Below are 26,356 nucleotides of genomic sequence, written 5' to 3'. Positions count from 1 at the left end.
GACCCTGCACCCCAAACCTCCGGCTGCCCTGCATGGGGAAACCAGGGGTCAGAGCCCCCGAGTGCGCAGACCCTGCAACCCAACCCCCCAGCTGGCCTGCAGGGGGACAACAGGGGTCAGAGCCCCCCCAGTGCACACAGACCCTGCACCCCAAACCCTCAGCTGATCTGCAGGGGGACAACAGGGTCAGAGCCGCCCAGTGCACGCAGATCCTGCACCCCAAACCCTCCCACCCACCCCCAGCCTGCACGCTAAGGGACAGTGCCTGCCTTAACCCCTTCTGTGCTCCTGCCACCCTCTCCCCCACCCCCTTACCTTCATCCCCATCCACCACCGAGATCTCCTCATCCAGCAGCATCAGGGGATCGCCCTGAGGGTGGGGAAGGGGAGACACAGTAAGGACTGAGAGTATTGTGCCCCCCAGCCATTTCACGCACCCCATGCCCGATACACAGCTTGCTGCCTGCCTCAGACAGGAACAGATGCTTCCAGGAGCCAATGGGGGGCTGGGGAGCACGGGATCTGGGGAACCCAGTGTGGAGACAGACCTGGGGGCAGAGCGGGACAAGGTGGAATGCCATGGAGAGTAGGAGGCAGGGGGGACCCTAGGGTGAGGGGGTGGCCAGGAGAAGCTCTCACCTCGTCATCCTGCTCCTTGGCTGGCCCAGACAGCGGTTTGTATTCAGGGTCCTCGCAGTCTTTGTCAAACTCCGCCCTGAGGCCCATGGGAAGGGAGGGGTTAGTGACCGTCAGGAACTGCCCCCAGCTGGGCCCCCTCCACAGCCCCTGGGGGGCTGGTGCCTCAGAACTCCATGAGGAGCAAGTTTAACTCATTCCCCCCCAGGGCAGAGCCAAGTGCTGCTGGGGGGTCGGTATTAGCATGGCGAGTCATCACAGGCATGCCCCTCGGGACAGGTTACCCAGGCCCCGCCCTGATGGCCACCACTCACGCCCCCACCCCTATGCCCGCCCCCCACCAGACAGTCACTCACCCCACCCCTGTGGCCAGGACCTGCCCCTGTGGCCAGGACCCCCCCCATCCCCAGGCCCTGCCCCCACTCCTGTGGCCAGGCTGCATCCTAGCCCCTAAACAGTCATTCACCCCAACCCCTACCCCGTACCTAGGCCCCACCCGCTTGACAATCACTCACCCCTCCCCCACATCCAGGCGGTGCTCCGCAGCAATGGCCTTGTCATCGGGGCGCCCAGCCTTCTCCAGGAAGCAGAGGGCGGGGTCAGCTCGCATGGTGTTGTATTTCTCATAGCCTGGGGGGAGGGGGCACAGATCAGGGGTCAGCACCTCTCTGGAGGCACACACACACTGGGGCCAGAAACAGCTTTCCCTGGCCCAGCCACATTGGAACTTCCGCTCCCTTCCCACCACATGCACAAGTCACCTCTCCCCAGGTGAGACTCCCCTCACCCCCCTTGCTGCCAACCTAGGGGAGCTGAGTCCCCTACACCCACCATGCTTGAAGACCCCAATGAGCAGGGACTTGTCGGCCTCAGCGTCCCACCAGCCGGTTGGCACCTCCAGCTGCTCCACCAGTGGGAACCAGATGTTGATCTCGCTGCGAGGAGAGTGGGGCAGAGAAACAAGTGAGACGCGGGCCCAGACATAGAGGCACAAGACAGGGATGGTCCCAGGGACAGGGTGGGAAACAGAACAGGCAGCAATGAGGGGGGGGGGGCAGTGGAGCACAGTGTGGGGGGGCAGAAGGTCCATTACCTCGCACCAGCACCAGCCAGCACCTTGCTGGCCTGGTCCCCGATCACCTCCTGGCGCAGGTAGTACAGCATCCGCACTCGCAGCAACACCCTGGCAGAGACACATCACGGGATCAGAGAGCGCACCGAGCCCATGCTGGGCAGCAGGATGCCTGAGTCCCATCCCCAGCCCTAGGAGGGCAGCCCGGACCCCTAGGTCCCTTGTACTAGTGGGGTGGGTGTGCGCGAGAGCTGGATGCCTGGCTCCCCTACTTGTACTAGGGGTAAGTGTGTGTGTTTGGGGGAGCCCAGACACCTGGGTCCCCTACTTGTACCAGTGGCAAGCGTGTGCATGTTGGAGGGAGCCTGGGTCCCTTGAGCCAGTGGCATGTATGGGGGGGGGGGAGGGGGAAGGAGAGCTGGACGCCTGGGACCCCTACTTGTACCAGTGGCAAGCGTGTGCATGTTGGAGGGAGCCTGGGTCCCTTGAGCCAGTGGCATGTATGGGGGGGGGGGGGGGGGAGGGGGAAGGAGAGCTGGACGCCTGGGACCCCTACTTGTACCAGTGGCAAGCATGTGCATGTTGGAGGGAGCCTGGGTCCCTTGAGCCAGTGGCATGTATGGGGGGGGGGGAGGGGGAAGGAGAGCTGGACGCCTGGGACCCCTACTTGTACTAGTGTTGAGCATACGCGCTGGGGGGAAGGGGCCTGGACACTAGGGTCCTTACTTGTACTGGTGGTAAGAAAGTCTTGGGAAGGGGATCCGGACATCTGAGTCCCCTGTACCAGCGGCGAGTGCACATGTGTTGGGGGAGCCCGGACGCCTATGTCCCTTACTTGTTGCACTGGTGCTTGAGGTGCTTCTTGTAGCTCTCGTCCTGAAAGAGTGTGTCGGGGTTGTACTTGCGGATCCACTCGGCTTTGTGGACATCGAACGTGCTCTGGGACTTCACCTTCTTGCCCTTGCGCCCCCGTGGCACGGGGATCGACAAGCCTGGCGGACAGATGGACAGAGAGGTCAGACTGGGGAGGCAGCTGGCGGGGCGTCGCACCCATGGCTCCTCTCTCAGGCGGGCGGGCAGGGAGGGAGCTGGGCTGGGAACCCTCACCCGAGTGGTTCTGCAGCTCCTTGGCCTTGCCGTTCTCAACGGGGCTGATCAGGTCCCAGATGAAACCCTTGATGTTCTCGTCGCCTCGGTAGTGCAGCAGGCAGTAGACCAGGATGGCACGGCAGATTGTCTCCACGTCCCGCTCCGACAGGCGCCGCTTGAACCGCCCATGGGACAGGATCTCCCGCCAGCGGCCCCAGCTGTGGGGAGCCGCACGGGTCAGCGCTGGCCCCAACACTCCTCCCCTCAGTGTTCCCGGCCATACCAAGCTCTCCCACCAGCACCTGCAGCCCTGGGGGACTGGCTGGGTCACTGCCAGCCCTGGGAACCCCCAGACAAGCCCTCCTAGCCCTCCTCACCCGTAGACCAGCAGGTGCTTCTCCACGCGGAAGCAGTCGGTGCGCCCGTAAGAGTGGTGCAGGGGGTGGTGGCGGTCATGACGCCTGGAGCGCGGCCGCTCCTCATCCTCGCTCTCCAGGTCCGAGAACTCCACCAGGTCATCGTCCTTCAGGGTGCTGAAGTGCCGGGTCTGCTTCCGCACCCGCGGCGTGTCGATCACCAGGTTATTCTGGGGAGGGGAGGGACGGTTACACCTAGATTGGGTGGTGGGGGCACACAGGGAGAGCTGCCAGCCCAGCCCCCAGAACCAGCTCCTGTTGTAGGAGGGCAGCTCTGGGATACGCCCCCCCACCCTTCCGGCTGGAATAACCTCCTGCCACCTAGGCTCAGCCTGGGAGCAGGAGGGCCCAGACACATCCCCACCTCTCCAAGGTGGCTCTGGACACGTTCAGTTTCAGGGGGGCGCAGGGAAGCCCGGGGCACCTGCTGACCCGAGGCTCCAGTGCCCCATGGGAGTGAGATTGAGTGGTGGGGAGCTGCGTGGGCTCACAGCACAGTGGGAAGCAGCCTCTCCTCCTGGTAGGGCTCCGACCCGATGCTCATCCACACTACTGGGGCGACTGTGTTCTCTGTCTGCCCAGCCTGCTGTGGGGATGGGGTCCCTAATAACCCCACTTTCCCCACATGCCCTCCCCCACAACTCCACCTCCCCACACAATGCTCCCCATCCCCTCCCCCCACAGCTGAAGAGGGCACGTCCCCAGCACCTGCGCCTCATGTCTTCACTTCCCCAGCCCCCTCGTGCCCACTCCTCCCCCCAACCTTGCTGTTGAGCTGGTCCAGGTCCAGGTCTGCTTTCTTGGCCCATTTCTGCCAGAAGTTGGGGTCGTCCAGGGCGATATCTGTGCGGTTCTCTGAGGCCACGAAGCTCGCCTGGCGGAGGCAGCCGGGGGGTTAGTAGTGTGTGTGTGGGTGGGGGGCCCCCTCTGGATCTCCCAGCTACAATGCCCCACATGTCTAGCTATCCCATTTGTCCCTCCCTGCTTCGATTCCCCACCCACAGGTTGACCTCTTAGTGTGTCCCTCTGTCCCTCCCACTGGGATGCAGGTGTGAGATGGCCCCCTAGGGCAGTGGGGAGGTAGAGCTGGACCATGGTGAAGGGGGAGCCCCTGCACTCACTCTCCAGAGGAGGGTGTTGGAGGTAGCCAGGGGGTAGCCGAGGGTATTTGTGCGGGGGAATCGGGGGCGGGATACCTTAGCGAAAGTGGAGCCCTTGCCCTCACTCTCAATGGTGATGGTGGTCGTACGGCGCAGCAGGATCTGGTCAATATCCTCCTCGCAGAACTTGGAGCCCTCATCGTCCTCCTCCATGATGGCAGCATAGGCCCCCTTGCGCAGCAGGTCCTCAATCTCCTTCTTGGAGAACTGCTGGATCTGGGGAGGAGGGGGGAGGAACCTGTTCACATGGGTACCCACAACATCACAGCACTCCCAGGAACCTCCTTCGCACCACCCTCCCACCCCAGCACACGGGTACCTGAAACATCACAGCACCCCCACCCCTCAGAACCTCCTCCCTGTCATGCCACCACCTCAGCCCACGGGTACCCCCAATGTCACAGTACCCCTACGAACCTCCTCCCCACCACCCTCCCACCCCAGCACATGGATGCCTGCAACATCGCAGCTCCATGCAACCTCCTCCCCGCAACCCTCCTGAACCCACCAGTCCCTTGCCCTGGGGCGGATCAGAGCCAAGCCAGGGCTCCCGCTGCACTCTCACCCCAGCGATGCTGCCCTCGCGCCCACTCATGGACTGCAGCACGGCCTTGTCCAGGCCCAGCTTGAGGCTGGCCTTGTCGAACATCTCGCGCTCATAGGAGTTGCGGGTGATGAGGCGATAGACCTTCACCGCCTTGCTCTGCCCGATCCGGTGGCAGCGGGCCTGCGCCTGGGGAGAGAGGGGCGGCAGGGTGCTCGGTGCACTTGGCAGGGGGAGGAGCCGGTGTCTGGGGTGCGGGACCCTGAGCACGCTGAAGAGCAGGGAAAGGGAGGAGCTGGGGGACAGTGGTCATGGGGCCTGGGAAGTGCACAGGGGCTGGGACAGGCCCGGAGGATGCTCAGGGATGGGGCAGGGTTGTGGGGTAAGAACACTCAGGGACCCCAGAGGGCGCTCGGTGGAGGGGGAGCCCAGGAGAGAAGAGGACGACACTGCAGGGAGTACAGGAAGAGAAGGGCATGACCCTGCCCTCGGAGGGGGCACACAATGGGGGACAGGGTGTGGGGCAGGGGAGGGTCCCTGGTACCTGCAGGTCGTTTTGGGGGTTCCAATCCAAGTCACAGGTGATGCGGGTGTCAGTGGGTGGGATGGGGCTCTGAGGGGAGCTGTAGAGGGGTTGGGGTGCTGTGTGTGTGGGGGTCCCGGTACCTGCAGGTCGTTCTGGGGGTTCCAGTCTGAGTCGAAGATGATGCAGGTGTCGGCTGCCGTGAGGTTGATGCCCAGGCCGCCCGCCCGAGTGCAGAGTAGGAAGACAAAGCGGTCCGAGTCAGGCTTGCTAAAGCGGTCAATGGCAGCCTGCCGCAGGTTCCCCCGCACCCGTCCGTCAATCCGCTCATACAGGTACCTGCGGGGGAGGGGCCAGCACTGTGTTTACGTAGGGCCTACGGTGATGGAACCCCATGCTCCACTGCACCCCCAGCTTCATTACCACTGGCCCCGTGACACCCCTTCCAACCTGCTCCAGCTTGTGTTGATGTATGCCCTGCAGCAGAGCTAAGGTCCCACCCCCTGGATCCCACCTCCTGCCACACACACAGCTGGGGGCAGGAGCGTCTGTTCACACACAGGCCCTAGAATAGCAAGCACCCCCTCACCGCCTCTGGATGAGGTAGTCCTCCAAGATGTCGAGGCAGCGCACCATCTGCGAGAAGATCAGCACCTTGTGGCCGCCCGCCTTAAGCTTGGGCAGCAGCTTGTCAATGAGCACCAGCTTGCCGGCCGAGCGCACCATGGCCTGGAGGTGCAGATCATGGGGCACGTAGTGCGGGCAAGAGTCCCGAAACTCAGCCAGGATCTTCTCTTCCGCGCCTGACAGGGAAGGAACAGGTGGGGGTGTTACCCCGGGGCCCAGCAGTCCTCCCGTGCCTGGCCCTGCTGAGATGCCCCCATTGCAGGGACGGGCGCTGGTGGCGAGGGAGCAGCGCTGACTATGGGGAGAGCTCCCGCCCAGCCCCGCTGAGATGCCCCCGGTGTAGGGACGGGCGCCAGCAGTGCTGCCCAAGGGAAGGTGCAGGGACGGGCAGCGCTGCCCCCGTGGGGAGAGCCCCCACCCGGCCCCGCTGAGATGCCCCCATTGCAGGGACGGGCGCCGGCGGCGAGGGGGCAGCGCTGACCGAGGGGAGAGCCCCCACCCGGCCCCGCTGAGATGCCTCCATTGCAGGGACGGGCGCCGGCGGCGAGGGGGCAGCGCTGCCCCTGGGGGGGAGGCAGGGACGGGCGCCGGCGGCGAGGGGGCAGCACTGACCGAGGGGGGAACCCGCACCCGGCCCCACTGAGATGCCTCCATTGCAGGGACGGGTGCTGGCGGCGAGGGGGCAGCGCTCACCCCGGGGGGGAGGCAGGGACGGGCGCCGGCGGCGAGGGGGCAGCGCTGACCGAGGGGAGAGCCCCCACCCGGCCCCACTGAGATGCCCCCATTGCAGGGACGGGCGCCGGCAGCGAGGGGACAGCGCTGACCGAGGGGGGAACCCCCACCCGGCCCCACTGAGATGCCCCCATTGCAGGGACGGGTGCTGGCAGCGAGGGGGCAGCGCTGACCGAGGGGAGAGCCCCCACCCGGCCCCACTGAGATGCCCCCATTGCAGGGACGGGCGCCGGCAGCGAGGGGACAGCGCTGACCGAGGGGGGAACCCCCACCCGGCCCCTCACCGTTGATGAGGTAGGGGTGGTTGCAGCACTTGCGGAGCTCCATCATGGTGTTGAGCAGGTTAGGCATGTTGGTGTGCCCCGCCCCCTTGGACAGGAAGGAGAAGTTCTTCTCCAGGATGGCCCGGTAGTATTTCTTCTGGATGTTGGTCAGCTCCACCTCGATGATGGTCTCCTGCTTGGGCGCCAGGTTCTTCTCCACATCCTCTTTCAGCCGCCGCAGCATCATGGGCTTCAGGATGGCCTGGAGCTTCTGCACCTGGGAGCAGGGCTGGGGGAGTCAGCACATGCGGGAGGAGCCCAGGGCTGGGACAGCAGGGGGCTGCGGTTTGGGACTGAGGGGTACCGTCAGGGGTGGGTGTTGTGAACAGGAGACAGAGGACAGGCTGGGGGCAGGAAGGGCTGTGTGCATGGTATACAAGGGGCTCTTCGCGTGCGAGCAGGAGGGCAGGGCGAGGCACGTGGATGGGGGACAAGGGACTTGGACCAGAGGACAGGGGGGCAGGACGAGGGGGTTGGGGATAAGAGACACAGGGAGGGCAGTGGTGCGCGGACGGCAGGGCGGGGTGGGACAAGGGGCTCAGGGAGGGCGGAGCGGTGGTGCCCGGAGGGATGAGGGGCTCGGGGAGGGTGGAGCGGTGGTGTGTGGAGTAACAAGGGGCTCGGGGAGGGCGGGGCAGTGATGGGCGGAGGGACAAGAGGCTCAGGGAGGGTAGGGGTGCGTGGAAAGCAGGGCGGGGTGAGGCGGTGGTGCGCGGCGGGATGAGGGGCTCGGGAAGGCGGGGCGGGGGTAAGCAGACAACAGGGTGGTGCGCAGTGGGGGGACGAGGGGCTCAGGGAGGGCTGGGCAGTGGTGCGCGGTCAGCAGGGAGGGATGAGGGGTTTGGGAGGGTGGGGCGGTGGTGCATGGTGGGACGAGGGGCTTGGGGATGGCGGGGCAGTGGTGCGCGGATGGCAAGGAAGGGCAGGATGAGGCACACGGACGGGGGACGCCCGCTCGCCCTTACCTGCTCCTCTGTCTTGAGGTCCCCGAAGTCCTTGAGGAACTCGGCCTCGGAGGGGAACTGCGAGGGCTCCAGGAAGTGCAGCAGGCTGAACAGCTCCTCTACTGTGTTCTGCAGCGGGGTGCCCGTCAGCAGCACCTTGTGCTCCTGGCACGGGACAGGGTGTCACGGGGCAGCCCCACGCTACCCCTCCCTCCAAAGAGCTCCATGAAGCCTCCTAACCCCCCACAGCGCCCAGAGGCTGGGCCCACACCTCACAGAGCCCCAAACCCCCCACTCAGGGCCCAGCACAGGGCAGCCCCCCGACACAGCCCCAGCCCAGCTCCACCACAGCCACCAGTTTCCCCCCAGGGCTCCCCTCCGCCCCATCCCCGGACACCTCTGGGACCCCAGTCATCCCACCAGGTCCATGTGCTTGAGGCTGTCCAGCAGCTTGCAGTTGCGGTTCTTGAGCCGGTGGGCCTCGTCGATGATGACGCAGCGCCACTCAATCTCCCGCAGCTCGGGGCAGTCTGACAGGATCATCTCAAAAGTGGTGATGAGCGCGTCGAACTTGTAGGCGCCAGGGATCAGCCGGCCCTGGAGAGGAGCAAGGACAATCAGACGACACGGTGGTGGTGGGCTGCACCGGGAACCAGCACAGCCGAGAACAGCCTCCCCACAACATGCCAGGGCAGGAAACCCACCTCCTGGGGCCTGCAGAGAGCCTGCCCTGCTGGGTCCCCTGCTCCTCGCTTGCAGTACACGCGCCTGTGTCCACGTCCCCCTGCGTCTGCCCACCCCCGCCCCCCCGGTACCCCGGAGTCCCTGCAGTACACACGCCTATGTCCACGTCCCCCTGCATCTGCCCACCCGCCCACCCCCCCTCCAGTACCCTGGAGTCCCTGCAGTACACGCGCTTGTGTCCACGTCCTCCTGTGTCTGCTCCTCCTCCCGGAGTCCCTGCAATACACACGCCTGTGTCCGCCCCCCCGCCATACCCCAGAGTCCCTGCAGTATAGACGCATATGTCCACACCCCCCTGCGTCTGCCACCCCCCCCCCCGGTACCCCAGAGTCCCTGTGTCCATGTCCCCCTGCGTCTGCCCCCTTCCCGGTACCCTGGAGTCCCTGCAGTACACGCATGTGTCAGTGTCCACGCTCCGTGCATCTGCCCCTCTCCCCCGTACCCGGGAGTCCTTGCAGTACATCTCGTACTGTTGGATCATCTGGCGGGAGGCCAAGCTGCCGTGGTAGACGATGCTGTTCATCTCGGTCCACGTGTTGAACTCGCGCTCCCAGTTGGTGATGGTGGAGAGGGGAGCGATGACCAGGAACGGGCCTCGGATGCCCACGTTGTAAACTTCCTGTAGGAAGGCGATCGACTGGATGGTCTTCCCCAGCCCCATCTCATCTGCCAGGATACAGTTCTGCCTATGGGGGGAGAAATGGGGGTCAGCATCCCCCCAACTACCTCCTCCCCTGCCCCAGCCCCTCTGCCAGGGTGCAGTTCTGCCTGTGGGGGGAGAAATGGGGGTCAGCATCCCCCCACCCCAACTACCTCCTTCCCCGCCCCAGGCCCTCTGCCAGGGTGCAGTTCTGCCAGCTGAGTGGGAGACCAAGCGCTAACCCCAGCCTCACCTGCCCGTCCCCTTCCTGTGTCGCCCAGACCCAGCTCACCTGTTGTACCAGTTGAAGAGCAGCCAGTTGACCCCCTCCAGCTGATACTCGCGCAGCTGGTTGCGGTTCTTGTACTCATGGGAGAGCTCCAGTTTTTTCCAGGAGATGGCCTGGGGGCGGGCCTGGGGGGAACAGTGGGGGACCCCGTCAGCATGGCAGAAAGAAGCACCCCCTGCGCCAGCGGCGGTGGAGAGGGGGCTGCACGGAGGGGAGACAGGTGCTGTCACTCAGCATGCATGGGCGTTCCAGGTGCCTGACCTGCTGCTTTTGGGATGGGAGGTAGCTGGAGGGGGGGAGAAATGATGGCTGAGCCAACTTGGGATGGGGGCTGGGGTGGGAGGCAAGATGGGGGCTGTCACTCACCATTCATTTAAGCGGGGTGGCTGGAGCCAGGGTAGGGGGTGGAGCTACAGCTGTCACTCCTCCTGCCTCTGAGCTCAGGGCCTGGATGCATTTAGGCTGAGGGGGCAGAGCTGGTGGCTGAGGGAGTGGAGCTGGGGGCTGTCACTCACCACGCATTTGAGCTCAGAGTGCCGGGCATCTAGTTTTCGAGCGGAACACCCGGTCGAAAAGGGACCCTCGCAACTCCAGTCAGCACTGTTGACCAGGCCACTAGAAGTCCGGATGGCTGGCTCCTAGGTGGAGGGACAGCCACGGTGGCTCGATGCGCTGCCCCCACCCCGGCTCCACAGCTCCCATTGGCCATGAACTGCAGCTAATGGGAGCTGCAGGGGTGGCGCCTGCGAGCAGCATGCAGAGCCATCTGGCTGCCCCTACGCCTAGGAGCTGGACATGCCGGCCACTTCTGGGAGCCACCTGATGTAAGTGCTGCCCGGATCCTGCGCCCTGAACCCTCTGCCCCAGGTCGGAATGCCTTCAGCACCCAAACTCCTTCCCATACCCCAACCCCCTGCTCCAGCCCAGAACCCCTCATTTTCTCACCCCACCCTGGAACCCTTACCCCTGCATACCAACCCCCTGTCCCAGCATGGTGAAAATGAGTGAGGGTGGGGGAAGAGCGAGCAGCGGAAGGAGGGTGGATGGAGTAGACAGGGCCTTGGAGAAGGGGCAGGGCAAGGGTGTTCTGTTTTGTGTGATTAGAAAGTTGGCAACCCTAGTGCTGGGACTGGGGGGTGGAGCCAGAGACTGTCACTCACCACGCGTTTGAGATCAGGGTGCCGGGCCTGGATGCGTTTGAACTCACGGACTTTCCCCTCATCCACATCCTCCTTGAGCTCCCAGGTACTGTCCTCATAAGGCAGGGAGCACCACTTCACCAGGTAATAGATCACCGGCTGCGGCGACAGGGACAGGCCCATGGTCACAAGGGGCTCCCACGGCACCCAGCCCCCACAGCTCATCCCCGCCCCATGGAGAGTGTCAGCTCTCCCCAACCAGGCCAGGGCCATGTGCTGGGAGGGGAGAACTGGTGCCTGTTCCCAATCCTCAACCCCACCCCCGAAGCGAGTTTCCTTGGAGCTTCACTCCAAGCCCCAATAGCCCCCCATAAATCAGGGGGGTTTGCAGCCCCAGAGCCTTGGCCCCTGCCTCAGACCCCACTTCCCCCCCACACTTCACTGTCCCAGTTCCCCCCACAGCTAAACCCCCAACCCCACCCTGGTCACCTCTCCGTTGTCCTTATCGACACTGTGGGACTCATCCAGGATCCGGTCGACCTCCACATAGTCAGGGTTAAAAGGCTCCTCATCCTGGGGAGGAGATGTACATAACTCCCCTCTCCCTGTCCCCCGTCTCCCCGAGGACTGGCACTCACCCACACACCCCATCCTGGCCAGAGACCCCCAGCTCCCACCCTCCCAGACCTCTGCTGCTGTGGGGAAGGAGTCAGTCCCATGGCCACAGTGCCAAAGGGACCCCTGGGTGCCCATGGGCAGAGGGCTTCACAGGGGCCTGCTGGGTCAGTTAGGTATGTCACAGCTCACCAAAGGGTGGCAAGTTAGATCTGTCCCATGAGCCAGCAGCCCACCAGCTGCCAGTCCTCAGGAAATGCACATACAGAGAACATTTACGGAGTTCTGGGTCTGTGCTGGAAATTATGTTCTTAAGGGCTTGGAGTTAGAATGGCGACATCCTCTGAAACGCTGCTTTCAGGCCGACAGGACCAGACACTTCTCAGATACTCAGTCATTAATGCCAGGAAGGACCACTGTGATCTTCTCATCTGACCTCCTGCAAGTCGCAGGCCTCAGACCCTCACCCACTCCTGTAACAGACCCCCAACCTCTAGCTGAATTACTGACGTCCTCAAACTATGGTTTGGAACTTCAAGTTACAGAGAATCCACCACTGACACTAGTTAAAACCTGCAGGTGACCCACGCTGCAGAGGAAGGTGAAACCCCCCAAGGTCTCCCTGTCTGGCAATTTGATTATTGTGGCCTCACAACGTGCACCTATTTATATAGCGAGCCATCTGCTACGTAAGAGATTGCAGCATCTACGGGAATGACAGACAGTGGGGGCATCCTGTATAGGAGGAACAGCAGAGGATTTCTGCTGTACCTCGGAGTGCAAAGCAATGAACACCAGTGCCTTCACCTGGGAGGCAGCCAGCCAGCATGCCTGTCCCATGAAAGGAGGGTCACAGCCGACCTGGCTGCAAAGAATCTGGGTGAGCAATACTCATCAAGAGAGTCTGTAGCTCAGTCAGTCCAGGCTCTGGAATGGGTGGTGGTGTTTCATTTTCTAGTCACCCTCTCTTTCCAATACTTTACTTACTGCAACTGGAATCTCTACACTTTGTCAATGAAACCGTATCCTCGTTTTCAGTATTAACCAGTGGTTCTCAGCCTATTTACCATTAAGGGCTGCATATGTGGCTCTGTGTTACGTAGGCTGCCCCCACTACAATAGATACACTACCTGTATGGCCCTGAGGGTGTCACATGGGCCACAGGCGGAGAACCGCAGCTCTAAATGTATCCAAGTGCTGTGCTGAGGGAGCGGTGATCTGAGGGCGTCCTGCCTCTTTGGGAGTAGTAAGTCTGTGGATGCTGTGAGTGGCCAGGGGAGGCGTGGAGGGCCCAGAGCTGGGGTGTGTCAATCGCTAACCTGTTCAGTAACAGTGGGGCAGGCGAGGCAAGGGGGCAGTGCTTGTGTTACCCATAGAGTTGGGGTGCTGGGTTGCCCTCACACTCAGGGTAGGGGGTATCGGGAAGCCTCACAGCTCTGGGTACTCCCAGGAAGTGTCACTGCTGCCCAGCCCCTGTGGTCCCCCCATGGTTCACACCCACCCGCCCCATGGTACCTCATGGAAGAAGTGCCTCATCTGGGTCATCTTGGTCTTGAAGCGCTTGAGTTTCTGGTGGATTCGCTTGTCCTTCTCCAGCTGGGCAATGGTGGCCCATTCGCAGTGCAGATACGAGCTGGAGGAAGGGCAGAGGGGTTAGGCAAATGGACGGACACCCCACGAGTGATATTAGATCTGGCCAGAAACTGGAGTTTGAATTCCGCGCCTGGAAATTCTGACAGTGGGGAGTTTTCTCCATTCAGAATCTGAATGGAAGCAGAAATTTTAGAATCTCCTGAGAAACAAAACCCCGAAACAAGTGTGACCCATGGGCATGGAAACCCGCCGTTTCCGTAGGGTGAAGGTGGAGCCTTATGAATTTATGGTTTCAAGTAGTCTCATTTTATATGAAAATAGACATATAACACGATATGTTGTGCTAGCGGGCATCGACAGCGGCCATGGCCCACAGAGCTGGTGGGCGCATCGGCCATCCTTCAGTCAAGCTAAACAGAAGGAGCAGTTCAATGCCCTGTTAGGTAGTGACTGCTGGGAGCAGTAGGTAACCATCCCCCCAGGCAAAGGGTCTGGCTGCAGAGGCAGGGTCTGGGGGCTGACGTGGGCATGGGCGAAAGCCAGCAGGAAGGAGCGATGCAGCAAGGAGCATGGCCTGGGGTGGGAGCTGAGACATGGAGCTCCTTGGGACACAGGACGACTGGCTGCGGAGGCAGGCCTGGAGAGCATGGGCCAGGAAACTGCCTTATTGTGTCCCAGGGCATGGGACTGTGTGTTGGTTCTTTAGGACTGCAGCAAAGAGCAGACCTGACTATCACCGATTTCTCTTCATGGAAACAACCCGGCAAGGCCCCAGGTTCCGACAACCTGCCTGGGCCTTCGGGCCCCAGGATAACGTACATAGATGGAACATCCCAATTTGTTAATAAAAAAGTGGAGTCAACAAAGAGCCAGTCAAAATGAAACACTTTTACTTCCTGGACATCCCTGGAATGAGAATCTTCTTGTCAAAAGTTTGGTTGTGAAATTGTCACAGAGCTGACACATTTTGGGGCATTTTTTGGGAAGGGAAAACTGTTTTGCTGAAAATGTTTCAACCAGCTCTAAATGCCTCCCATGCTCCACCCCTCCTACACCCTTGACCTTCCCCAACTGGGCACTGGTGCCCATTTGCAGTGCAGTGGTGAGCGGCAAGCTCAGTGCCCCTGCCACCCAGGGTCTGTGGCATTAGGTGCTCCAGATCCATCTGCCTCCCCTCAGGCCCTTGCAGGGGAAAACCAGAGCTGGGGAGATACGGCTGCACCCTCCTCACACCACGCAGGGGCAGGTGAGGAGCTGGACTCAGGGCATTCTGGGAGGGGGAGCGGTGCCCAGATGCCTCGGGGAAGGGCATGATACCTACTAGTTTTTGTATTTGACGAAGAATTCCTCTGCTTCAGTGAACTGCCCTGAGGGGAGCTGGAGAAAGAGAAAGAGAGAGGAGTTAGTGCTGCTAACACCCTATACTCAATTCTCTGAACACCACCCCCTCCCAAACCCACCGAAGCACCCAGCTCCACCCTCCTCCCTTGCAGCCAGCACCACCTAGAGGAGAAAAGCCTCATATCGCAGTCCCTGGCCCCCTCCTGTGGGGTCTGGTGCCCAGGAGGCATCAGACCCATCCTTGCAGGGTGCGCTCTCACCTCCTTCTTCACCACCCGCATGGACAGCACCTTGTCTACAATGGCGGCATCCTCCTCACTGGGGTTCTCCTGAGGGCAAGGATGGGAGAGATTGGGGGAGAGGGAATTACAAGCAGCAGAAGCCTTTTACACCCTGCCCCCCAGACTGCAGACTGGACCCTAGCCGCAGCTGCATCATACTTCACGGCCCAAACGCTCTTGGGGCCCCTCCCACCCAGCCCCCCAGGCTTACCACAAGGAAAGGTGTAGGGTGCAGTGGTTCTGCTCCCTGCATCCCCCTGGGGCCCAGGCAGATTGGGGGGCGGACTCACCACGAAGAACTGCATGGAGGGCAGGGTCTCTCCCTCCGGCTCAGGGGCAGGGGGCTGCGGCACGGGAGGCTGCTCAGGCCGCACTGGCCCTGTCACGTCCAGCTCCTCATCCTCCTCGTCGTCCGTGATCTTGATGTCCAGATCCTCGGTGTATTTCTTCCGCTTCACCTGCCGGTTGGAGCGACGCTTCTGGGGGTGCAGGAGTGGGGCACGTGTTAGAGACACCCCAGGACAGACACTGCACACTGAGCCCAGATAGGGCCCCACATACACACATAAGGCGTTAGAGGGCAGGGGGACAGACACACACACAGGGTGCATGGCACAGCCCCCTGCCCCACTCACTCCCCCCTAGCAGAGATCACGCTGCTCTCCTCCCAGGCAGGGAACCCAAGTGTCCGGAAAGCCTGTATGTCGTGCATCAACCCCCCCCACACGTCTCCTCACCTGAACGCTGCTCTCCTCCTCCTCGCGGGGGGATGGAGCTGGAATGGCCTCAGTGTCAGAGTTATCGGAGGAGGCGTTCCGCTTCCGTTTTTTCCCCACTACGGGGGTGATGGTGCTGGGGATGATGACAGGGGACAGACAGGCAGAGTGAGGGGGGGCTGGGCTCACACCCCATCGGGGGGAGTGCAGGGGGAAGGGAGGCCAGGGCTCCACTCTGCTGGGCAGACAGAGCCGCTACCCACCTCTCGCCAGCGCATCCAGCACAGCTCCCACCCAAGCCCAGATCTAGCCCCAACCCCTCCAGCACTGGCTGCAGCTCCCAGTACAACCCCCACCAGGGACCAGCCACCTGCCTGCACCCCCCAAGGGCAAGGCAGGGCAGATGGGACCAGAGGGGCTGGGGAAAGGTGGGGCGGGGCTGGAACAGGGGAAGATGGAGAAACTTTCCAGCCTTCAACCCTGAGTTTCATGCATCTCTGGGCTGGGGGTCAAGTCTCCCCTGGGCGGGGCTGCATGATGAGATGGGCGTCTCCGGACTGGAGGGGTTGTATGAGGGGTCTCACCTGGGCTTGCTGCGCCCCTTGCTTTTGCCAGAGCCCCCCTGGCCCCGGCCCTTGCGGGGCCTCTCCTCCTTGGGCCCCCCACGCTCGCCCTTGCGGCGCCGCTTGCGTTCACCCTCCTCCTCGGGCCGCACACTCGGCAGCTCATCCTCATTCAGCACGCGGGGGATGTTCTGCTCGCCGCGGGCCCGCGCCCGGGCAATGGCTTCCGCCACGATGCGGTTCGCCTTCTCCTGCTTCTTCTGGTGCTCCAGCTTGCGGGTCTCCTCTGAGCCACTGCGTGTGCCATGGCCGGACAGTGCCGCCACCTCGCTGCTGCTCAGCACCTTCACCACGGAGAGCCCAGGTGAGCCACTCTGGGATGAGCCAGCCTGGGAGAGCGGGGGACGAGACCATCACCCGGACTACCCTCAGACGCCCTGACCCAGCCTTCCCCCCGGGGAGCTGCCGTGGGACGAGCCAGCCTCAGACCATCACCCTCTGACACAAACTCCCCTCAGACATCGCCTTCCACCAGGGGAGCAGCAGAGGGATGGGCCAGCCAGGGGGAAGGGGGGGACAACGAGACCATCACCCCTGACCCAAACTCCCCTTAGACCCCACTTTCCCCCCGGGAAGTTGCCGTGGGACGAGCCAGCCTGGGACCATCACCCCCAACCCAAACTCCCCTCAGACGCCGCCTTCCCCACGTGGAGCCACCCAGGGATGTGTGGCCTAGGGGAAAGTCACCCCTGGCCCCAATTTCCCAATGGGCCTGGGGAGCCTTCACAGACACCTTCACCACCCCCCACCTTGGGCAGCTCCCCCTAAGCAGGCCCCAATCCCCAGCTCACCTGTGGCTGCAGCACAACCTTGAGTGGCACCGTCAGCCTCTGCCCCGGGCCACCCACCACCTGGGCCTGCTGAACGGAGGAGACCGCCAGGGGGGGCTGCTGTCCTGAGGCACCTGCCGCCGGGGGCTGCTGCAGCAGCTGGATCTTGTGAGGCCCCCCAGGCTGACCCCCTGGGGGCTGCTGCACCTGCAGCTGGATGGTCACCACCTTGGCCGGCTGGCCCGGCACCCCCTTGGCCTGGCTCAGGGCCGCCAGCTGGTTGCCCTGCAGCACGATCTTCCCCGGCAGGTTGCCCAGCACCACGTGGCGCTGCCCTGGGGGGCCACTGCCCCCCTGCGGCTGCTGGAGCACCAGAGTGATGCGCTTCGACTCACCCTGCAGGGGAGAGAGCAATGGGGGTTAGACACCAGCCCTCCCACTCCAGTGCCCTCCCCCCGGAGCGTCAGCAGGATGCGTTTGACTCTTTCACACTGGGGTCAGACATGCCCGTCCCCCAGCCTCCCTACCTGAGCAGGGGCGGATGTCAGGGTGACAGCAGGTTTCAGGGGTGTTCCACCTGCAGCCCCCATGCCCCCCGGCGGGCTTTTCACTGGCTGCAACACCAGCTGCTTGACGGGCCGGCCGGGCTGGACCAGCCGGTGCACAGTGGTGGGGCCACCCGAGGCGGACACCTTGGTGGCCAGCACAGCATTGCTGGAGACGATGGAGACGCCAGGGCGCAGTGGGGTGCCTGTCAGTACCTTGGCAAAGGTCACCTTGCCCCCGTTGGCTGCCCCCAGTGGCTGGGGCTGGGCCTGGATCTGAGCCACGTGGGCCCCCGTCACGGAGCCGCCTGCTGGGGCCTTCAGGATGACAATCTTGGGGGCTGGCAGCGGGGCTGCAGCCTGCGGCAGCTGCTGCCCCACAACGGAGGAGGACGACACCATGGCACTGCTGGCACTGGACACGCCCATAAAGGGGTTCCCCTGGCTCAGCACCTCCTGCTCCTGGGGGAGTCCTGGCTGCGGAGGGTCTGGCTGCGGGGAGACAGGCGTGGGATTCGGCTGCCCCGGCAGCGTCTCTGGCTGGGCAGGCTCTGTGGCAGGGGGCGGCGTTGGCTGGGAGGGGTCCAGTGCCCCCGGCAGTCCCAGCGCCTCTTCGATGGGGTCGGGCGGTGCTTGGGCAAAGCCTTCGTCCGTCAGGGAGTCCAACCCGAAAAGGTTGGGGTCGTCGAACAGGTCCATGATGGGGTCAGCCATGGCGGTGGGGGGGGAGGAAGAGGGGGCTGTCACAGTGGGGAGGGGTTTGGGGCTCCCCTCCCCAAAGAGCGTCAAAACTGGGGCCTCCGCGGGTCACGTCAGGCGGCGCCAGGCCTCATGGAGAAGGAAGAGCAGGAGTCCAGGTCCGGCTGCATGGGAGACACGGGAGGAGGGTTACTGGACGCACCTCCAGTATCTCAATCCCTGGCTCCCAGCTAGGGAGGCCAGATGCTCCCATGTACATGCCCTCCTCACTCCCGCCCCACATCCCCCTGCCGTCCCAGCTCTGCCCCTTAATCCCGCCCCACAGCCCCCTGCGATCCCCACTCTGCTGCTGCCCCACAGTTCCTTGCTGCCTCAGTTCTGCTGCCTCTTAATCCTGACCCACAGTGCTCTGCCATCCCAGCTCTGCCCCTTAATCCCGTCCCACAGCCCCATGGCCCCAGCAATCCCGACCCACCGTCCCCTGCTTTCCAATGCTTCTCCCATGTCCCGTACACACACCCCAACTCTCCAACTGAGACAGAAAAGGGGGCACATCTCTGGTATCCAAGAGTCCCCCTCTTCATGCCTGAACAGCTACCAGTCCCACAGAGCAGGAGCAGGGTCCCCAAAGAGACGTGACCCCCCAAATCCTGTCCCAAACCGCTGCTCAGACCCACACCCTGTCTCGCTTTTGCAGTGCACAACAGCAGCAGGGATCCCAACTTCCCTGCTGTCACCGCACAGAAACAAGAGACCCCCCCCACCATAGTCCTCCCCTTGCCAATAAACCAACAATGACAACCAGGAGCCCCCCGTCCCCAGACACAGCAGGGAAACAACAAGACGAGTTCGGGACAACCCCAGAGAAACTGAAAGATTCCAGTGCAGGCCCCCCTCACCTCAATGCACCTTGGGGGGTGCTGCACAGAGACTGGGGCCAGAAAAGGGCTCCCCAACAGCGTCCGGTGGATAAGATGGCACTGAGCAGACAGAACTCGGGCAACCACCACATTGCTCCCCTCTCACATTGCTCCCTCCATCCCCACACACTGCAGCCCCCACAGCATTAGACCCTTCCCCGCACCCCACACACAGCGTTACACATACCCTTCCCCACACAGTGTTAGACCCCCACACAACGTTACAGGCCTTGCACCCCACACTGTTACAGACCCTGCCTCCCACACCGCACCCCCCACAGCGTTACACCAACTGTTCCCCCCCACACCAGAACCCCTACTTCACTGCTCCTAGTTCCCCAGGCTGTCCCATCTCCATCCCTCTCCTGCCCCACCAATCCTCTCCCGACCCAGTGCCCCCTGATATTCCTCCATCTTATCCCCACCCTCCTACAGCCTGTGTCCTCTTTTCCCTTAATCCCTCACAACTCTCCAGCTCCCCATCTCGCCACAACCCCTGCCCCATGCACCCTCACCACACCCACTCCCATCCCCCAGCAGCCCCCAACCCAACCCCCATTTCCCTCCAGCCCCAGCTCCCCCATAACCTCAGTGTTCCCCATCCATCCCACTCCCTGCCCCCAACCCCTCTCCCACAGCTCCCCACACCCCCATCCCCTCAGTGCTCCTTCTCCCCCAACCCATACTGCTCCACCTCACCCCCACATGGCCCCAGTGCTCCCCCACCCCACCCACATGGTCCCTCCCCTTGTACACCCCTGCCCCAATCTGCCTCAGTACCCCAATGCCTCTCGCACAGCTCCCCACATGCCCCTCATGGCCCGTATACTCCCCCACCCCATCTCCCCCCATATGCCCCCAGGGCACCCCCCCATGCTCCCCCATCCCATCTCCCCCCACATGCCCCCAGGGCACCCCCCCATGCTCCCCCACCCCATCTCCCCCCACATGCCCCCAGGGCACCCCCCCATGCTCCCCCACATGCCCCCAGGGCACCCCCCCATGCTCCCCCATTCCCTCCTCACCCCCAGGGCACCCCCTACATGCCCCCACCCGCAACGGGGCCCAGGCTCTCCCGGACGCGGCTCCAACCCCAGCGTCTCGGCGGCGGGTCCGTCCCACGGGCCGGGCGGGAGGCGGGGCCGGCCGCTTCCAGCAGCGCAGCGGACACAGGGCCCGGCCCCGCGGACACCCGCCCCCGGGACCCCCCAGCCCGCCCCACGGACACCCGCCCCCAGCTCCCGAGACCCCCCCCAGCCCGGCCCCGCGGACACCCGCCCCCCCGCTCCCGGGACCCCCCAGCCCGCCCCACGGACACCCGCCCCCGGGACCCCCAGCCCGCTCCCGGGACCCCCCAGCCCGGCCCAGCGGACACCCGCCCCCCCCGCTCCCGAGACCCCCCCAGCCCGCCCCCGCGGACACCCGCCCCCAGCTCCCGAGACCCCCCCAGCCCGCCCCCGCGGACACCCGCCCCCCCGCTCCCGGGACCCCCCCAGCTCACCCCCACGGACACCCGCCCCCAGCTCCCGGGACCCCCCCATCCCACCTCACGGAAACCCATTCCCGGCCCCACAGTTCCCAGGACCCCCCCTTCCCGGCCCCACAGACACCCGACTCCCCTCCGGGACCCCCCCAGCCTGCCCCACAGACACCCGCGCCCCCGCCCCCAGGACCTCCCCCCTTCCTGGCCCCACAGACACCAGCCCCCTCTACCCCCGGGACCCCCCCCAGCCTGCCCCACAACTCCTGGGACCCCCCCCCAGCCCGGCCCCACAGACACCTGCCCCTACCCCACCTGGTCCCACAGAGACCCGCCCCCCCCAGCTCCCCAGGATTCCCCTAGCCTGGCCCCACGGACACCCAGCGTCCCCAGCACCACAGAAGAGACACCCCCCCCCCCACAAACTCCACCCCCAAGAGACCCCCCCTCCCAGCCCCCCACCCAACACCCCTAAGATCCGACCACCCCCCCAGAGCTCCTGAGAACCGCAACATCCCACCCCACCCAGCAGACCCCCCAGAAAAACCCACCTCAGCCCCCCCATCCTGCCCCCACCCTTCCCCCTTGAGCTGCTGCACCCCCGAGTCACCCCCAGAACCAGCCCAGGGATGCAGGTGCTAAGTGCTAAACTCTGCCATGACTCCCCAAACACATGCTGGGGCCGACCTCTGCCGCACCACTGTGCCACACACCAACTCCCCCCCCCCGCAGGAGCCCAGAGGACCCCCCCCATCTAACACCCCACTGCACGACAGGCCTGGAGCTCCAGCCACCCACCCACCCCAACATATACCTACCGGCCTCCCCTCAGGGCTGTGCAAGATACAGCCGCTTCCAGGGCCCCTCACAACTGCTCCAGCTGCCCTCTCCCCACTGTGCCCAGAGATACCTCCCATACACCCCAGAGCCGAAAGTAACACCCAACAAGCCAATGGGTGGGGGTGCAACCCTTAGTCCTGTACCTTTCCCAACAGCCCCTCTCAGTGCTGTATGCAGGCAGCCATCCCCCATGCTCACTCTGCGCCAGCCGAACCCCCAGGGCACCTCAGCCATTACGCTCCCCATACCGCAACCCCCCACTGGGCTGCACTGTGACCCCCACTTCCCGGCACCCACCCACTAGTAACCAAGCTCTGCTGAAGGCCCACGCCACATACCCTCTCCCTGCATGCATCATCCTGTCCCCCGCCTGCAGCACAACACAAAATTGACATTGGGAGCCCATGCCCCGCTCCCTGGGAGTGTCAGCATAAAACGGGGATCCCCCATACTGTGGCCCTGTGGAGCTCAGCTGGGCCTGGGCCACGTGACAGGGATCAGGACCCCACTGCCAACTCCAGCTCCCACCTGAGGACACGTTCCTGGAGGTAGGTCCTGGGGGTCGGAAGAGTCCTCGCAGGGAGGGATCCAAGGCCATCCCACTGTACTAGGGTGAGGGGATGCCCCAGGGGGCAAGTGTGTGATGGGACAGGAGGGGAGAAAACTAACTTTCCATTCTCCCCTCAACATAGCATCCCTGCCTTGGGGGACAGGCTGGGGTTGTTGCCGGGCAACGACCTTACATCCAGGTTGCACAACATTACTGATGGGAAAACAGCCGGGAGCTAGCAATGTGACTCGGCAACAATGGGGGTCAGGGAGCACCCCCCACTCCAGGGCTCAGGGATTCAAATGCACTCAGCTAAGGGCCTCAATGGGCAAACTGCAGAGTCAGGAGAGTGCCAGTGATCTGGCTTGGCCAGGCAGTGACTAAGGGGGAAGGCAGCAGCTGCAGAATCTCGGGTTCATGTCAAAGAGGTCCTTCGTCATTCTAGGGTTCACACACGGAGAAGAGCATGCACCCTCTGTCCCCTCACAGCCATGCAATGTGCTGCAGCTACCAGGGCTCCTAGGTGCCAGCCCCCAATTGGCCCAGAGATCATCCCCCTTCCTCCCCCGATGCCATCGCTTGGTCTGAGCCGTGCACACACACACCCTACTGCCGTACAGAGCCTGCCATCCCCTGCCACGCTGCACAGCACAGCCTGCTGCACCCCGCTACTCCCCATCACCCATGCCGACAGCCCTGCAATGCTGTACAAGGCTCTGTCCTGGCCCACATGTGGCGGGTGATGTATGCCAGGCAAGGGTCTCAGTATGCCCCTCAGTCCCAACCCACGAACAGTGGCTATTCCTGACCTGGGGCTCCCCACCCATAGCACTGCTAGTGCCCCTCACTCCTGACCCACAGACCCCTGCAATCCCTGGCTGGGCTCCCCACACACAATTTTCTCAGTGCCTCTCACTCCAGACCTGCAGCCCCCTGCTAGCCCAGCCCTGGGCTCCCACCCACAGCTCTGCCAGTGTCCTTCAATACTTTTCCCCTCACCTGAGCTGCCCCTGCAACACACAGGCACCAAGCTCTCCCCAGCCCCAAAACTCCCACTGAAAATATCTGTGATAGGATCTTGGGCTGACATCTCTCAGATCCCTGATAGTCCTTGTAACGGGGCTCCAACACCATGTGCCTCACCCTCACACAGGCCCCCCACCTTCCAGCCTTTCTCCTCTGTATGGCAGACACCCCCTGGGTACACATGGGGCCTACCTACTCCTATGCACCATGGGGAGGGGAGGATTGAGCTATTACCAGACACAAGGGAAGAAGAAAACCAGAGACAAGCCATGGTAAGACAGGGGTTCAGAACCCCGTGGAGAGGGGCTAAGGTGCTATTGGAGACACCCCACATCATCCACACTGTCTCCCCACTCAATACAGTAACATGGGACCAACCTGAGTGGATGCCCCTCTACTGCTAACCAGCACCAGCTCCACCCCCCCAGGCAGGGGGCTCCCAGGCCCTAGAGGGGGTGTGGAAAGAAGGAGGGATTTCAATCCAGAGGGAAGACTGGGCAGCACCCTCCCCACAGAAACCTTCCCACAAGGGGCAGCACGATGTATCCTCTCCCTGTGCCCCCCAGAACAGCACAGCACAGATGCACCAATCCCCCCCCATGTGTTCCCTGCCCCCCCAGGAAAGGGCTACCTGGTGCTTCCTCCCCCCACCAATCTCCTTACCCCTCCCCCACCCACCAAGGACAAGGTGACATGGACCCCCAGTACAATGTGGATTCAGCCCCCCAATCCTAATGTGAACCCAGCCCCCCCTCCTCCTACTCCTCCTCCAGTGCAGCGTGGACCAGCCCCCCCCTCCTCCAGTGCAGTGTGGACGCGCCCCCCCCATTATCCCCTATGGGGGGCGGGCTGGACCATCCCTCTCGGGGGGGGGGGAAATCTCCCTGCCTGGCCTGCATCCCGCAGACGGGCACGTCGCCATCCCATAATACCCTAGCCGGGCGGGGGGGCGGGGACCTTACCTGGGGTCTCCCCTGCGGCTGCCTCGGCCTCACCCTTCGCGGCGCTACCCCCCCTCCCCGGGAGAGAGAACAAGGCAGCTGAGCATGGGCGGCGCAACCTAACCCGCAGCCCCTCCAAGCCCCGCCCACCTCGCCCGGCCGCGGCGACGGGCCCGGCGGTCTAGGAGGCGGGGCCAGCCAGCAGGTTAGGCTGAGAGCCGACCAGGAAGTCTCCGCAGAGAGGAGGGGGAGGGAGTGAGGGGCCTCGCCCGGGCGGGTCTGCCTTGAGTGGTGCCTGAATTAAAATAATAATAATTTAATAAACCCGTTGTTTGTGGATTAATTCCCCCCCCCATTCGTTTGGAAACCTGTTGTGGGGAATTTTTTTACACCCCTTTCACAGTCAGGCAGTGGGTAGGTCAGCTATGTGGTATAGCCATGTTGGTGTGGGATGGATGCTGAGTGTATTTTGAGGGGGACCCCTATTTCACCCAGGGGTGACCCCACACTCGCAGTGCCCCACCACCCTCCAATGCCCGGCTGGTGAACAGTCTGCCTGACCCTGATCCAAAAACCATAAGTCAGCTTCCCCCCCAATCATGAGATGGGCCTAAAATCATGGGATCAGGGTTAGAAATCCTGGGATTGGGTTCAATAGTAATGAGACTGACTTTTAAATTAATGGGATTGTGTTTAAAAATCATGGGAGTTTTTTGTAAACAAGTATACGATTCTTTTTAATTTTTTTTTAAGACTTTAGGGGTGGTCACTTTTCCAACTTTTCTCATCCAACAGCAGGGCCAGAAACTCCCTTTACAAAGTAAGAAAGCTGGCTGTCTCACATAAACAATTATAATAATCTCTAGCTTCTATCTATTGTTTTTCACCTGTGTTGATCCCAATGTGCTTTAAAAACAAGGTCAGTATAACTACCCGCATTTTAGAGATGGGGAAACTGAGGCACAACATGGTGAAGTGACTGTTCAAGGTCACTCAGCAAGCCAGAAGCAGAGCCAGGAATAATCACCTAACGCTAGGAGCTGGGGCTTTAAGAGAAACACCCAATGTCCAAGACTTGCAATAAAATGATTAAATCCGGCAACACTGAAATGCTAAAAAACATTAATTAACCACCAACCTGCACCAAAAAAAAAAATATTTTTGTTATCCTTCTATGGTTGGAGTTTAGAGTGGAGTGGACGTCAACCTCAAGGGCAGAACTTTTTGTTAAAGAGTAGCGAATTCAAAAGGCTCTAAAATCTGCAGGCATACTCACACTGTCCTGAAAATTGCTTGGCTTCATTAAGCCTAGGGGAAGAATTAGTGGCCAGTGTTTAGGGTCATTTGATCCAATGGTTCCCAAGATTCTGCCCCACACAAAATTAGCTTCTTTTACATCTTCAAAATGCACTGAAATCCACATACAGTGAGATCATCTTGATTGCTGGTAGACCACCGACAGGAGCTGGAGTAGGAGTTGTGCTGCGAATTTGGAGTAATTTGGTCAAGGAGTTCTAGAGTCAGAAACCCCCCTCCTACCCCCAACACAAGTGAGCTGCTTACAGCTTTCAGATTACCATTCATGCATATTGGTAATCTGCCTTAAAAGTAGTGCACCCCAGGATATGGGGGATGTGAACACCCCACTGAGATGAATGTGGCAGCTCACACACACTGGTATGGCGTCAAGATAAATCTGTCAGCTGAAAGCACCACACTGAGATGAATGAGGCAGCTCATACCTCTATGACCCTCACCTACTGCAGAGCCCCTTTCCCCTCTAGCCCTGTGGGGGGATGGAGAGGTCAGGAGGGAGATACAGCTGGTAGCTGAGTGGGAGGTGCAGTTCTCTCCCCTGCACATAACCCTATTTCTGGGTATTACCACAGGAGAGATTTACTTTAGCCCTCTAATTCCCATTTTTCAAAGGAATAAAATGGTGTCAATCCTGGTTTTCAGAATCTTAAAGGCTGTTCTACACATGGAGTTGCTCTTGATTAAGGCAGGGTGTGAATTTAAAGTAGAACAGCTATTCTGAAAAACTCCATATGTGGATGCTCTTATTCTGTAATTCACATCTTTAATACAGACTAATTTTTCTGAGTGCACCCATGTAAACAAGACTTTATTGTAGAATAAAAGCATACAACACAGGAAGTTATTCTAAACTATTCCGCTTTATATTCATGCCCTGCCATAAACTGGATTAATATCCCCATGTAGACAATCCCTAAAAATGCCCACTTCTGGAGTTATAGTCAGGAAAACTACACATGTACATAAACCCTCAGGCGCTGTCTACACTGTAGACTCCTGTCGACTCAGTTTTATGGGTCGGGGTTGTGAAGCAGTGTATCCCGACTCACAAAGGTGTGCCAGCAAAGCTCTTAGCAATACTCCTCTTCTACTGGTACAGCTCTTTCACTTGATGGAGATCTGGTCTACATTTACCATTGATATGAGCAGAGCTGTTTCACCAGGTGTAGTTTTGTTACCCACATACCCGTTCTAAGCTTGAGAGCAGATGGATTTATACT

At 61.9% G+C, this 26,356-nt stretch overlaps 1 protein-coding gene and 1 non-coding gene across 5 annotated transcripts in view; both read right to left on the bottom strand.

Moving 5' to 3' along the window:
* Nucleotides 1–23,957, bottom strand: part of CHD8 (chromodomain helicase DNA binding protein 8) — a 29,698-nt gene extending 5,741 nt beyond the window's left edge. For 2 of the 4 annotated variants that reach the window (XM_048834300.2, XM_048834303.2), the window contains exons 1-29: nucleotides 23,841–23,957; nucleotides 17,346–18,226; nucleotides 16,840–17,214; nucleotides 16,010–16,377; nucleotides 15,447–15,561; nucleotides 15,000–15,188; nucleotides 14,689–14,757; nucleotides 14,409–14,464; nucleotides 13,010–13,127; nucleotides 11,368–11,451; nucleotides 10,900–11,037; nucleotides 9,743–9,864; nucleotides 9,253–9,496; nucleotides 8,487–8,663; nucleotides 8,088–8,231; nucleotides 7,084–7,339; nucleotides 6,030–6,243; nucleotides 5,584–5,779; nucleotides 4,939–5,106; nucleotides 4,410–4,589; nucleotides 3,977–4,087; nucleotides 3,175–3,383; nucleotides 2,816–3,015; nucleotides 2,544–2,700; nucleotides 1,730–1,819; nucleotides 1,468–1,571; nucleotides 1,152–1,266; nucleotides 640–715; nucleotides 316–370 (exon numbers count right to left, since the gene is read on the bottom strand). In XM_048834300.2, coding sequence (XP_048690257.1) covers nucleotides 316–370; nucleotides 640–715; nucleotides 1,152–1,266; nucleotides 1,468–1,571; nucleotides 1,730–1,819; nucleotides 2,544–2,700; nucleotides 2,816–3,015; nucleotides 3,175–3,383; nucleotides 3,977–4,087; nucleotides 4,410–4,589; nucleotides 4,939–5,106; nucleotides 5,584–5,779; nucleotides 6,030–6,243; nucleotides 7,084–7,339; nucleotides 8,088–8,231; nucleotides 8,487–8,663; nucleotides 9,253–9,496; nucleotides 9,743–9,864; nucleotides 10,900–11,037; nucleotides 11,368–11,451; nucleotides 13,010–13,127; nucleotides 14,409–14,464; nucleotides 14,689–14,757; nucleotides 15,000–15,188; nucleotides 15,447–15,561; nucleotides 16,010–16,377; nucleotides 16,840–17,214; nucleotides 17,346–18,077 — 5,062 coding nt within the window. In that variant the 5' untranslated portion in view covers nucleotides 18,078–18,226; nucleotides 23,841–23,957. Of the gene's footprint in view, nucleotides 1–315; nucleotides 371–639; nucleotides 716–1,151; nucleotides 1,267–1,467; nucleotides 1,572–1,729; nucleotides 1,820–2,543; nucleotides 2,701–2,815; nucleotides 3,016–3,174; nucleotides 3,384–3,976; nucleotides 4,088–4,409; nucleotides 4,590–4,938; nucleotides 5,107–5,583; nucleotides 5,780–6,029; nucleotides 6,244–7,083; nucleotides 7,340–8,087; nucleotides 8,232–8,486; nucleotides 8,664–9,252; nucleotides 9,497–9,742; nucleotides 9,865–10,899; nucleotides 11,038–11,367; nucleotides 11,452–13,009; nucleotides 13,128–14,408; nucleotides 14,465–14,688; nucleotides 14,758–14,999; nucleotides 15,189–15,446; nucleotides 15,562–16,009; nucleotides 16,378–16,839; nucleotides 17,215–17,345; nucleotides 18,227–18,961; nucleotides 19,115–23,256; nucleotides 23,325–23,840 lie in introns of those variants that run through there. The other 2 variants (XM_048834302.2, XM_048834301.2) reach the window with 2 other exon arrangements.
* Nucleotides 798–900, bottom strand: LOC125629065 (small nucleolar RNA U6-53/MBII-28). Its single transcript, XR_007354340.1, has one exon. It is a non-coding gene; the product is annotated as a small nucleolar RNA U6-53/MBII-28 (small nucleolar RNA).
* Nucleotides 23,958–26,356: the final 2,399 nt, after the last annotated feature.

This window comes from Caretta caretta, chromosome 13, assembly GCF_965140235.1.
Source record: "Caretta caretta isolate rCarCar2 chromosome 13, rCarCar1.hap1, whole genome shotgun sequence".
Lineage (NCBI taxonomy): Eukaryota > Metazoa > Chordata > Testudines > Cheloniidae > Caretta > Caretta caretta.
The sequence above is the reverse complement of the archived record's forward strand: the minus strand, read 5'-3'. Positions and strand labels throughout refer to the sequence as shown.